Source organism: Theropithecus gelada, chromosome 2 (genome assembly GCF_003255815.1).
Source record: "Theropithecus gelada isolate Dixy chromosome 2, Tgel_1.0, whole genome shotgun sequence".
Lineage (NCBI taxonomy): Eukaryota > Metazoa > Chordata > Mammalia > Primates > Cercopithecidae > Theropithecus > Theropithecus gelada.
The window spans coordinates 41,241,037-41,255,003 of NC_037669.1; the positions used below are offsets into that span (position 1 = coordinate 41,241,037).

Here is a 13,967-nt window from a genome sequence, read left to right on the forward strand (position 1 = left end):
CCACTAGCCCACATTGATATAAATAAAAGCAGAAAGCGAAAACTCTTCCTTACAATAGAATATCAACAAATAAATAAATGTAGATGGAATTTTAAAATTACCATTTGGCAAACATTATCGTAATGACTTGGTCAACAAATACCAGTGGATGCTAAAACTAGTGAGGTAAAGTGGGACAGAGGAAGAGGATATTTCCACAGTCAAAGTATCTTCACAAAAAACATTTGCTAATCATAAAGAAAAATATAACTAGAGAAACATGGCAGACACCACCTTAATCAAGTTATCAAAGTTATCACCACCAGCAAGGGAACAAATCATCATGTGCAACCTGACAGGATGCAGTGAGTGAGAACCCACAACACCTCTGCAATATCCCTGCCAAAAATGCAGGATCAAGGTCTAATCATGAGGCAATAAACAAAACCAAATTGAATGACATTCTATAAAATATCTGCCTTCTATTAAACATTTTCAGTGTCCTAAAAGTCAGGGAAAGATGTGTTCTGGATTTAAAGAGACTAAACGGTCATGACAACTAGGTGCAACTCTTGGTCTTGGATTGGACCCTTTTGCTATAAATGACATAACTGGAGAAATTAACAAAACCTGAGTGGTGATTTCTGACTTGATTGGGATTCTTGGTACTATTCTTCAAACTTTCACCTAGGTTTTAAATTATTCCAAAATAAAATTACAAAAATAAAATATTTCCAATCTTGCTGTATTACCTGTACTTCAATGGCATCGTCTTCTGCCTTGCATAGCAAATGGACAGTTGCTTTGCAGCTTAAACAATGGTCTCGTGAGCTGGTTTGGGAATCCAACCATTATTTAAACATTTTTTTGAAATGTGTTTTAATTGCACAAATAATACATAAATGCATACTGTAATAATCATATGATAAATTTAGACAAGATCAAGTGAGTATTTCCTTTGGTTACCTCCTACTCATCGAAATTAACAAGTTATAGTTGTGTGTTTCCTTCTAAATATTTTTCTATGCTGCAACGTGCTTATTCATGTCTCTACTATGTCTCAGATCGTTCTATGTCAGTACCTATAATTCATTCTTTTTAACTCACTTATATTATCCCAAGGTGTCAATAAACCATAACTTGTTACCACTCTTTTACTAGTATTTAGATATTTTCCAGTCTCTTGATATTACAAACACGACTGCAGTGAACATTTGCACATGTGTTTTCCGTACGTGCAAGTGCTTAAGATGTTAATGTCAAGTGGAATTGCTGAATTAAACGGCATGCTCGTTCAAACAATTTAAATAGATGTTGACTAAATTATTCTTCTACCAGTGTATAAAAATTAGTTTCCTTTCATCTTCACCTATTTTCAAATATTTTTATTTTTTCACACTGTGAAAGATGAAAATGGCATCTTATTGTTTTAATTGGAATTTTTCTGATATGAAAAGGTTTATTCCTCAGTAAGGCTTTCAGCAGAGAGCAAGCCAACTTGAGAAAACAAGGAAGAGACTGGGTTTTTATTGTGGTCAGAAGGTGGGCCAGGGATTGCAGCATGGGGTTTGCATGGTTTGAAAATCCCACTGGCACCAAAGAAGGGAGCATCGGATTTCCTCTCAGCTTACTCAGATGTGGACAGAAGAGGAAGTGGGAGAATAGAGGCTCAAAACTTGTCAGCAAACATCAAAAGATGGAGTCAGACTCCACTACAGATCATTTGTCTATTGTTGATTTTTAAAATGTAGCTTAGCTTCTATGACTGATTTTTCCTTGCCTTGGAGTCTTCCTAGGAATTGTGTAGTCTCTCCCTCCTCCTCCCTGCAAGATTGGCTTCTGGGTTTAGGGGAAGGCTTACATTAACCCATGATAAAGGAGGAGGTGTGCTGGTCCTTGTCTTCCTCCCTGGATCCTCTGGGACTCTGTAACAGTGGCTGGTCTGTTGTGACCCTTGAGTACCTTCCACTGATATGTGCTGAAGTACAACTGGTGAATGTGTGGTTTGCTCTCACTCGGGGTTAGCACCATATGGTCCTCGCTCGCTAACTCAGCCTTACGTAGGCTATGGATCCGTTCTGAATTTGCTGTTGTGCCATGGCCCCTGGGTTAGACGGTTCAGTGTCTTTCACAATTTAACCTTATTGATGTCACTTTTTCATACTGAAAATTTTTCTTTATAATGTAGTCAAGTTTTATCTTTTACCTTTATGATTTTAGAACTTTGTTTTAAAGAAGGCTTTTATTTCTATAAAGTCATAAACATTCTCACATTTTTAAATTTACTTTCATAGCCTTCTTTTAAATATTTAGGCTTTTAATCCATCTGGAGTATTTTGTGAGCATTTGACATAGAGATCCAACCTGATATATTTTACCAATGGATACTCTGATCACTACGTCGCTGTTTATGAACAGCCTATCTTTCACTACTGATTTGAAATGACATTTTAATCATTTCTCATATGTGTATAAGTCTGTTTCTTAAATTCTTTTTTTTTTTTTTTTTTTTTTTTTGAGATGGCGTCTTGCTCTGTCGCCCAGGCTGGAGTGCAGTGGCGTGATCTCGGCTGACTACAAGCTCCGCCTCCTGGGTTCACGCCATTCTCCTGCCTCAGCCTCCCGAGTAGCTGGGACTACAGGAGCCCGCCACCACGCCTGGCTAATTTTTTGTATTTTTAGTAGAGACGGGGTTTCACTGTGTTAGCCAGGATGGTCTCGATCTCCTGACCTCATGATCTGCCCGCCTCGGCCTCCCAAAGGGCTGGGATTACATGCGTGAGCCACCACGCCCAGTCTAGTCTGTTTTAATACTCTTACTTGTCTATTTCTATCCCCTTATCAAGCTATTATATCTTTGTGATACATCCTAATATCTGATACAAATCTTTGTTATTTCTCAAGTTTGATAGGACTGTGTATTTTTTTCTTCAGGTGAGTTTTAAGATATTATCTATCTAAAAAATATAAAATCTTGATGAGACTTTGATGGAATTAAAGTTATAGATTAAAAATTAATGAAGTTTTTTGTTGGCATTGCTTCCTTTGGGACATCCTTATCTTTTTGTCACAACCATTTCCCTAATTTCTGTTAATTGTGCCTTCACTGTTTCTCAGGTTGCTTATCTACCATATCTCAAACAGCAGCAGTGTCAGCATTCCCAGGACGGTAGTTATTCTGTAATTCCATTTATGTTCAATTTGAATTTCACTTCCAGTATTATCATTTTTTTACTTCTCTGGTACACTTTCATCTTTATTAGCCAACTTCCACTTTTGATTATCCATTTTTGTAGAAGGTGGATTTACCATTGGGAGACAAGCAATCAACACAACTACACTTTGCCATCTGTAAGTAAAGTGAATAACAGATGTGAAATGACCAATCATAGACAGCTTTTGGAAGAAGTGATGTAACTGGTCCTCATCATGATGCATGTATGAATTTCCTATTACTGCTACCAATTCCACAAACTTACTAGCTCAAAACAACTCAAATTATTATCTTGCAGTTCTAAAGGGCAGAAGTCCAAAATGGTCTTAACTGGGCCAGAGTCAATGTGTTGGCAGTGCTACATCCCTTCAAAAGGTTCTAGAAGAGAATCCACTTCCTTACCTTTTCCAATTTTTTGAGGGTTCCTGCATTCCTTGGCTCATGGACCATTCTTCCAACTTTAAAGCCAGCAGTGTAGCATCTTGCAATCTTTCTCTGTTTCTGTTGTCGTATCTTCCCTGACTCTGACCATCTGCTTCCCTTTTATAAAGACCCTGGTGATTACAATGGAACCATTCAGATAATCCAGGAAAATCCCCCACCTCAAGATCTCTAACTTAATCACATCAACAAGGTCCCTTTTGCCATGTAATATAACAGTTCACAGATTTTAGGAATTAGGATGTGAACTTTGGGATGAGAGGCATTATTCTGCCTAACACAATGTGCATTTCTTATTTACACAGTGGTTGTGGTTTGAAGAACTATCAGTGAAGTTTGAATTTCATGCAGTTACTCACAGTTAATATCCACTGGTAACTGAAATTTGAACTGTGTTGCAGGGAAGACTCGTGTTATTAAGTAAATCATAGTAACTGGGATTTCTGCATACCTGAATCATGCAAAATGGGGATGGCCTGTTTCAGGTCCAGCTGACAGGTCAAACGGAATGAGAAAATGCATTTGACTACACAGACTAGGACACGGCTGCAGAGAATGAGGCAGAAGGGACTTTTGTTTGACCTCATGTTTGAAGAACACTCACAGGTAAACAGATTGAGCTTTCTCTTGTCCAAAATCTTTCAAGCCTACCAGAATACTGACAGCACTTCAGCTTTTAAGAAACATAGTACAGTGGGGCGCGCCGAAGATGGCCGAATAGGAAGAGCTCCAGCCTCCAGCTCTCAGTGTGAGCGACACAGAAGACAGGTGATTTCTGCATTTTCAACTGAGGTACCGGGATCATCTCACTGGGGCATGTCGGACAGTTGGCCCTGGTCCACGGATGCAGCCCAACCAGCAAGAGCTGAAGCAGGGAGAGGCATCGCCTCACGTGGGAAGTGCAAGGGGGAAGGGAATTCCTTTTCCTAGCCAAAGGTAATTGAGACACATAACACCTGCAAAATCGGGTAACTCCCACCCTAATATTGCACTTTACCAAGGTTCTTAGCAAACGGCACACTGGGAGATTATATCCCACACCTGGCCCGGAGGGTCCCACGCCCAGGGAGCCTCCCTCATTGCTAGCACAGCAGTCTGAGATCTAATTGTAAGGCAGCAGCAAGGCTGGGGGAGGGGTGCCCACCATTGCTGAGGCTTAAGTAGGTAAACAAAGCCACCTGGAAGCTCGAATTGGGTGGAGCCCACCACAGCTCAAGCCTCTGTAGACTCCTCCTCTGGGGACAGGGCACAGCTAAATAAAAAGCAGCAGAAAACTCGGCAGAGGTAAATGCCCCTGTCTGACAGCTTTGAAGACAGCAGTGGATCTCCCAGCATGGAGGTTGAGATCTGACAACGGACAGACTGCCTGCTCAAGTGAGTCCCTGACCCCTGGGAGACATCCCCCACTAGGTGCAGACCAACACCTCAACCTCACACGGCAGGGTACACCCCTGAGACAAAGCTTCCAGAGCAAGAATCAGACAGCAACACTCGCTGTGCAGCAATATTCTATCTTCTCCAGCCTCCGCTGCTGACACCCAGGCAAACAGGGTCTGGAGTGGACCTCAAGCAAACTCCAACAGACCTACAGCTGAGGGTCCTGACTGTTAGAAGGAAAACTAACAAACAGAAAGGACACCCATACCAAAACCCCATCAGTACGTCACCATCATCAAAGACCAAAGGCAAATAAAACCACAAAGATAGGGAAAAAGCAGTGCAGAAAAGCTGGAAAATCAAAAAATCAGAGCGCATCTCCCCCTCCAAAGGAATGCAGCTCATCACCAGCAACGGAACAAACCTGGATGGAGAATGACTTTGATGAGTTGAGAGAAGGCTTCAGTTGATAAAACTTCTCAGAGCTAAAGGAGGAACTACGTAACCAGTGCAAAGAAATTAAAAACCTTGAAAAAAGATTGGATGAATGGATACCTAGAATAATCAATGCGGAGAACACCTTAAAAGAACTGATAGAGATGAAAACCATAACATGAGAACTACATGACAAATGCACAAGCTTCAGTAACCGACTTGATCAACTGGAAGAAAGAGTATCAGCGATTGAAGATCAAATGAATGAAATGAAGCAAGAAGAGAAGTGTAGAGAAAAATGAGTGAAAAGAAATGAATGAAGCCTCCAAGAAATATGGGATTATGTGAAAAGACCAAATCTACGTCTGATTGGTGTGCCTGAAAGTGACGGGGAAAATGGAACCAAGTTGGAAAACACTCTGCAGGATATCATCCAGGAGAACTTCCCCAACCTAGTAAGGCAGGCCAACATTCAAATTCAGGAAACACAGAGAACGCCACAAAGATACTCCTCGAGAAGAGCAACTCCAAGACACATAATTGTCAGACTCACCAAAGTTGAAATGAAGGAAAAAATCGTAAGGGCAGCTAGTCAGAAAGGTCGGGTTACCCACAAAGGGAAGCCCGTCAGACTAACAGCAGATCTCTCAGCAGAGACTCTACAAGCCAGAAGAGAGTGGGAGCCAATATTCAACATTCTTAAAGAAAAGAATTCTCAACCCAGAATTTCATATCCAGTCAAACTAAGTTTCATAAGTGAAGGAGAAATAAAATCCTTTACAGACAAGCAAATGCTTAGAGATTTTGTCACCACGAGGCCTGCCCTACAAGAGATCCTGAAGGAAGCACTACACATAGAAAGGAACGACAGGTACCAGTCATTGCAAAAATATGTCAAAATGTAATGTCCATCGACGCTAGGAAGAAACTGCATCAACTAGCGAGCAAAATAACCAGCTAATATCATAATGACAGGATCAAGTTCACATATAACAATATTAACCTTAAATGTAAATGGACTAAATGGACCAATTAAAAGACACAGACTAGCAAATTGGATGAAGAGTCAAGACTCATCAGTTTGCTGTATTCAGGAGACCCATCTCATATGCAGACACACACACAGGCTCAAAATAAAGGGATGGAGAAAGATCTACCAAGCAAATGGAAAACAAAAAAAAAGCAGAGGTTGCAATCCTAGTCTCTGATAAAACAGACTTGAAACCATCAAAGACCAAAAGAGACAAAGAAGGCCATTACATAATGGTAAAGGGATCAATTCATCAGGAAGAGCTAACTATCCTAAATATATATGCACCCAATACAGGAGCACCCAGATTCATAAAGCAAGTCCTTAGAGACTTACAAAGAGACTTAGACTCCCATACAATAATAATGGGAGACTTCAACACCCGACTGTCAACATTAGATCAACGAGACAGAAAGTTAACAAGGATATACAGGAATTGAACTCATCTCTGCAGCAAGCAGACCTAATAGACATCTACAGAACTCTCCACCCCAAATCAACAGAATATACATTCTTCTTAGCACCACATCGCACTTATTCCAAAATTGACCACATAGTTGGTAGTAAAGCACTCCTCAGCAAATGTACAAGAACAGAAATTATAACAAACTGTCTCTCAGACCACAGTGCAATCAAACTAAAACTCAGGACTAAGCAACTCAATCAAAACCACTCAACAACATGGAAACTGAACAACCTGCTCCTGAATGACTATTGGGTATATAACGAAATGAAGGCAGAAATAAAGATGTTCTTTGAAACCAATGAGAATAAAGATACAACATACCAGAATCTCTGGGACACATTTAAAGCAGTGTGTAGAGGGAAATTTAGAGCACTAAATGCCCACAAGAGAAAGCAGGAAATATCTAAAATTGACACCCTAACATTACAATTAAAAGAACTAGAGAAGCAAGAGCAAACAAATTCAAAAGCAAGCAGAAGGATAACTAAGATCAGAGCAGAACTGAAGGAGATAGACACACAAAAAACCCTCCAAAAAATCAATGAATCCAGGAGCTGATTATCTGAAAAGATCAACAAAATTGATAGACCACTAGCAAGACTAATAAAGAAGGAAAGAGAGAAGAATCAAATACACACAATAAAAAATGATAAAGGGGATATCAGCACTCACCCCACAGAAATACAAACTACTATCAGAGAATACTATAAACACCTCTATACAAATAAAGTAGAAAACCTCAAAGAAATGGATAATTTCCTGGACACTTACACTCTCCCAAGACTAAACCAGGAAGAAGTTGAATCCCTGAATAGACTAATAGCAGGCTCTGAAATTGAGGCAATAATTAATAGTCTACCAACCAAAAAAAGTCCAGGACCAGACGGATTCACAGCCGAATTCTACCAGAGGTACAAGGAGGAGTTGGTGCCATTCCTTCTCAAACCATTCCAATCAAAAGAAAAAGAGGGAATCCTCCCTAACTCATTTTACAAGGCCAACTTCATCCTGATACCAAGCCTGACAGAGATACAACAAAAAAAAGAGAATTTTAGAGCAATACTCCTGGTGAATATTGACGCAAAAATCCTCAATAAAATACTGGCAAACCGAATCCACCGGCACATCAAAAAGCTTATCCACCATGATCAAGTGGGCTCCATCCCTGGGATGCAAGGCTGGTTCAACATACACAAATCAATAAACGTAATCCAGCATATAAACAGAACCAAAGACAAAAACCATATGATTATCTAATAGATGCAGAAAAGGCCTTTGACAAAATTCAACAGCCCTTCATGCTAAAACTCTCAATAAATTCAATAAATTCGGTATTGATGGAACGTATCTCAAAATAATAAGAGCTATTTATGACAAACCCAAAGCCAATATCATACTGAATGGGCAAAAACTGGAAGCATTCCCTTTGAAAACTAACACAAGACAAGGATGCCCTCTCTCACCACTCCTATTCAACATACTGTTGGAAGTTCTGGCTAGGGCAATCAGGCAAGAGAAAGAAATCAAGGGTATTCAGTTAGGAAAAGAAGAAGTCAAATTGTCCCTGTTTGCAGATGACATGATTGTATATTTAGAAAACCCCATCGTCTCAGCCCAAAATCTCCTTAAGCTGATAAGCAACTTCAGGAAAGTCTCAGGATACAAAATCAATGTGCAAAAATCACAAGCATTCTTATACACCAGTAACAGACAGAGAGCCAAATCATGAATGAACTCCCATTCACAATTGCTTCAAAGATAATAAAATACCTAGGAATCCAACTTACAAGGGATGTAAAGGACCTCTTCAAGGAGAACTACAAACCACTGCTCAGTGAAATAAAAGAGGACACAAACAAATGGAAAAACATACCACGCTCATGGATAGGAAGAATCAATATCGTGAAAATGGCCATACTGCCCAAGGTAATTTATACATTCAATGTCATCCCCATTAAGCTACCAATGACTTTCTTCACAGAATTGGAAAAAACTGCTTTAGAGTTCATATGGAACCAAAAAAGACCCTACATTGCCAAGACAATCCTAAGCCAAAAGAACAAAGCTGGAGGCATCACGCTACCTGACTTCAAACTATACTACAAGGCTACAGTAACCAAAACAGCATGGTACTGGTACCAAAACAGAGATATAGACCAACGCAACAGAACAGAGTCCTCAGAAATAATACCACACATCTACAGCCATCTGATCTTTGACAAACCTGAGAAAAACAAGAAATGGGGAAAGGATTCCCTATTTAATAAATGGTGCTGGGAAAATTGGCTAGCCATAAGTAGAAAGCTGAAACTGGATCCTCTCCTTACTCCTTATATGAAAATTAATTCAAGATGGATTAGAGACTTCAATGTTAGACCTAAAACCATAAAAGCCCTAGAAGAAAACCTAGGTAATACCATTCAGGACATAGGCATGGGCAAAGACTTCATGTCTAAAACACCAAAAGCAACGGCAACAAAAGTCAAAATTGACAAATGGGATCTAATTAAACTAAAGAGCTTCTGCACAGCAAAAGAAACTACCATCAGAGTGAACAGGCAACCTACAGAATGGGAGAAAATTTTTGCAATCTACTCATCTGACAAAGGGCTAATATCCAGAACCTATAAAGAACTCAAACAAATTTACAAGAAAAAAACAAACAACCCCATCAAAAAGTGGGCAAAGGATATGAACAGACATTTCTCAAAAGAAGACATTCATACAGCCAACAGACACATGAAAACATGCTCATCATCACTCGCCATCAGAGAAATGCAAATCAAAACCACAATGAGATACCATCTCACACCAGTTAGAATGGCAATCATTAAAAAATCAGGAAAACAACAGGTGCTGGAGAGGATGTGGAGAAATAGGAATACTTTTACACTGTTGGTGGGACTCTAAACTAGTTCAACCATTGTGGAAAACAGTGTGGCGATTCCTCAAGGATCTGGAACTAGAAATAGCATTTGAGCCAGCCATCCGATTACTGGGGATATACCCAAAGGATTTTAAGTCATGCTGCTATAAAGACACATGCACACGTATGTTTATTGCGCCACTATTCACAATAGCAAAGACTTGGAATCAACCCAAATGTCCATCAGTGACAGACTGGATTAAGAAAATGTGGCACATACACACCATGGAATACTATGCAGCCATACAAAAGGATGAGTTCGTGTCCTTTGTAGGGATATGGATGTGGCTGGAAACCATCATTCTCAGCAAACTATCGCAAGAACAGAAAACCAAACACAGAATATTCTCACTCATAGGTGGGAATTGAACAATGAGATCACTTGGACACAGGAAGGGGAACATCACACACTGGGTCCTATTGTGGGGAGGGGGGAAGGATAGCATTAGGAGATATACCTAATGTAAATGATGAGTTAATAGGTGCAGCACACCAACATGGCACATGTATCCATATGTAACAAACCTGCACGTTGTGCACATGTACCCTAGAACTTAAAGTATAATAATAATAAAAAAAAGAAACATAGTACAGGTAAATATGGCAAAGGAAATAATGATTTATCTTCCCTCTTACTGCTGCCATCTCTGCCTTTTTCACCCCCCCAAAAAAACTATGTCTCTTATGCATTAATAGTCAACTACTGATAATGCATTACACTTTCTAAAGCAACTATCTTTTTTCCATTATTCTGATTAATAAACATAAAAGAGCTCTTCTGGTGACTGATTAAGAATATAATTAGTGCCTTCTATGAACAAGCTATGGAGTAACTAAATAAGGGACATGAGTTTCTGATACTCTTAGACCAACTACAATTTTTAACAAAACAATTGTTGATATAAAGTTTCTCATAAATTCACTTTATTTCAACAGCAAAAGATCAGCTCCACCCCTCTGATTGGGATCACAAAGTACAGTCTTTTCAGCATGGGTTTTCTCACGATGCCACAAATAGAAAGAGGCACTAAGGGACTGATAAGGGGGTATTTTCTGTCTCTGGCAGTATTATATTTACCTGCAATAAAAACATCTGATCTTACAGAACAGGATACCTCTTGAAGAGGTATAGTTTATTTTATAATATGTAAGTATTCCAAATACATTCATTGTATGAATGAGGGAAGGAAAAGCAATAAGAAACATTTCACGAATATTCATTCCTAGACTCTAACTATACCAAGTCTTACCACTTTATAGAATTCATAATTTATTAGCCAATACTATTTTAAAATACTATTTCGGTACTTTAAAATTGATATTAGAGGAAAAAAAGTCACACACAATGCCTAACACCACCAGGGTGAAACCAAATCTTTATCTGCCTGTGGCTCTGTCGGGGTCGATAGAGGCAGCAGCTTCATTTTCTTCATGGTTTACCCAGACAGAGGTGGAGCCAAAGTGCTAAGTGCATATTTCAAGCATCTGTTCTGAATATGTTTAAAGCCACAGTAAATTACAAAAGGCAAATTCATAGATGCTCTTTGAAAGTGAATGTAACTATCATACTTGGTATTTTACTTCCCCCACTCTCCCAGAAGATGCTATAAAGACAGATCCTAATATATAGGTTGAAACTCTCACTATAAAATCACTAGGCTAAGTCTATCAAGACTTGAAAGTTTGTTTTCCTGAGGAAGGTGAAAGGGTAATCTCTGTTCTTTCCAGGTGACTGTATCTGCACAGGCTTCCCTGGGAGGACTTCAGCAGCAGCACAGTTACACATCAAAGTCCTTCAGCTCTCCCCAGCTGGCACCTATTTTCACTTTCACTTTCAATTTCACAGACAGTTTTACAGCACTTTCCATTTCATTCTTGACAATCTGAGCTACCTAAGGGGAAAAAAAAATGAGGTTAACAAACTCTCTGCTCAGTCAAAGAATGTTTCCCAAGTCACCCCCTGAGAAGGTTATAAACCAGACTGGAGCTCTTCACCCAATGGTGCTTAAAATGCTAAATCAGAAAAAATAAAAATAAAAATAAATACATAAAAAGACATCTGGAACTCTTCTTCACTGATGAGCAGGAGTTTCTGAAAGTTTTTGCTAGAATGCTTGGAGCTTGGAAACCCTCAGGGAAAGACTCCAAATTTTTGTTTAATTCCTCCAGGACAAAAACATCTCTGCATTGGCAATTTCTTCACTTATTAAGAACTAGTAGGCCGGGCGCGGTGGCTCAAGCCTGTAATCCCAGCACTTTGGGAGGCCGAGATGGGCGGATCACGAGGTCAGGAGATCGAGACCATCCTGGCTAACACGGTGAAACCCCGTCTCTACTAAGAAATACAAAAAATAGCCGGGCGAGGTGGCAGCGCCTGTAGTCCCAGCTACTCGGGAGGCTGAGGCCGGAGAATGGCGTGAACCCGGGAGGCGGAGCTTGCAGTGAGCTGAGATCTGGCCACTGCACTCCAGCCTGGGCGACAGCGCGAGACTCCATCTCAAAAAAAAAAAAAAAAAAAAAAAAAAGAACTAGTACAAAATGGAACACTCTTAGCAACTTTTCTACCTGTAAGGACTCAACATTTATACAGCCATCCTGGGGCTAGGGTACAGTTCCAAAATCCTCATGCATAGGAAAAAAAGCTGTCAGCCTGACAATACAGTGTCTTGGCTTCCTATAGAATGGACACAAGCATTGCAAAAATACCTGAACAACATCTTCTTCTGCCACTTCATACAGGAGTTCATCATGGAGTTGAAGGATGAAAAAGCCTCCTCTGACTGGGCAGAACATCCCTTGTAGTTTTCTCTTTCGTAACAATCCTGCTTCATGAAAAAGGAGCAAAACTGATCAGCATGTCGCTGAGTCATAGGAGAATGTTTTTAGAGATCCTGACTAACTCTGAGGAATGTTAATGAAAAGATTAGAACACACAAGATTAAGAACTATCAGGAAAATAACTACTTGCTGGTTGCTACCTATCCTAACTATCCAGTGTAAACTCACCAACTTCCTCCCAGAAAGAAGGAGTCTCCCGAAGAAGTCAGTAAATGGGGTGTGAGGAACTCTGCTCCAAGCTCTAGTCCAACTTATTTCTCATGAATAACTAACATTTTCTCTTTCCATGGAGTCCCCCTACCACCACCTGAGTAATAGCACCAGGAAGGTATGGGGCCTGATTCCTGCCCCAGGAAAGCAAACTAATACTGTTATGCAGTGTTTCTTAAGGGGGACACCCCCTCATGTCTTTGTATGGCCAGAAGTGTCATCATGATAGAACTGATGCTTCCCCAGTTGAACCGTACACACTCTAAACAAGTAATTCTAAACCTAGGCTCCCAAAGTGGACTTCAGAGACTACATAAACCCCTTGCAGTTATAAATAAGAGTCTACGTCTGTACGTTTTTCTGTGGAGATAATCCATACCTTCCAGTGGCCATAACTTCAAAATATATACTAGACTTAGTTACTATTTCCCCATTAGCTGGACCTAGTGGTACAGATTATGCCCTTCTGCCCAAAAAGATAAAGCTCCACATGAACACCTTTACTGGAACTGCCTTTACTTGTTCACTTAAACCTCACAGCAGACATCTTCCTTTCTGTTGTCCAAATTCCCTACTTATCTTCCAGGTCCAGCATGAGTACCTTCTCCCTCAGTATCTGGTGCTTCCCTCAGAGATAGAGTTCTTCAACTGTCACTATCTGCAGTGCCAGTTTGCTCAGAGGTGGCTCTCACACAGTAAGCAAACAAAAGCACCTGAGGCTGGAGCAAGCTGCTTCCACACTAGGACTGCAAAGGCTGTACCTCTGTTCACCAGTTCGGCTGAAATCTGATCTGCCCCATAAAGCCACACTTGGCTCACACCATTGACTGTCTGGATGCTCTAGCTTTCTGATGACCATGCCTTAGACCTCTTGATTTCCCTTGGCTACCTGGCTTCTGACACAGAATGCCACGATGCTCTTGTTCCCCATGTGGTCTGTTTCCTCACGCTCACCTTCCTTTCATCCCACTGACCTAGCACCACTTTAAGCTGGCATGATACCATGAAGCCATCCTTAGTGACAGAGTCATATCGCTTTCCACTGACTCTT

General features: G+C 40.3%; 1 protein-coding gene across 1 annotated transcript in view; it reads right to left on the minus strand.

Annotated features, from left to right (window-relative positions):
- Window positions 1-10,761: 10,761 nt before the first annotated feature.
- POLQ (DNA polymerase theta) overlaps window positions 10,762-13,967 on the minus strand; it is a 106,302-nt gene continuing 103,096 nt past the window's right edge. The window contains exons 29-30 of the mRNA XM_025376375.1: window positions 12,575-12,690; window positions 10,762-11,760 (exon numbers count right to left, since the gene is read on the minus strand). Coding sequence (XP_025232160.1) covers window positions 11,647-11,760; window positions 12,575-12,690 — 230 coding nt within the window. The 3' untranslated portion in view covers window positions 10,762-11,646. The remainder of the gene's footprint in view (window positions 11,761-12,574; window positions 12,691-13,967) is intronic.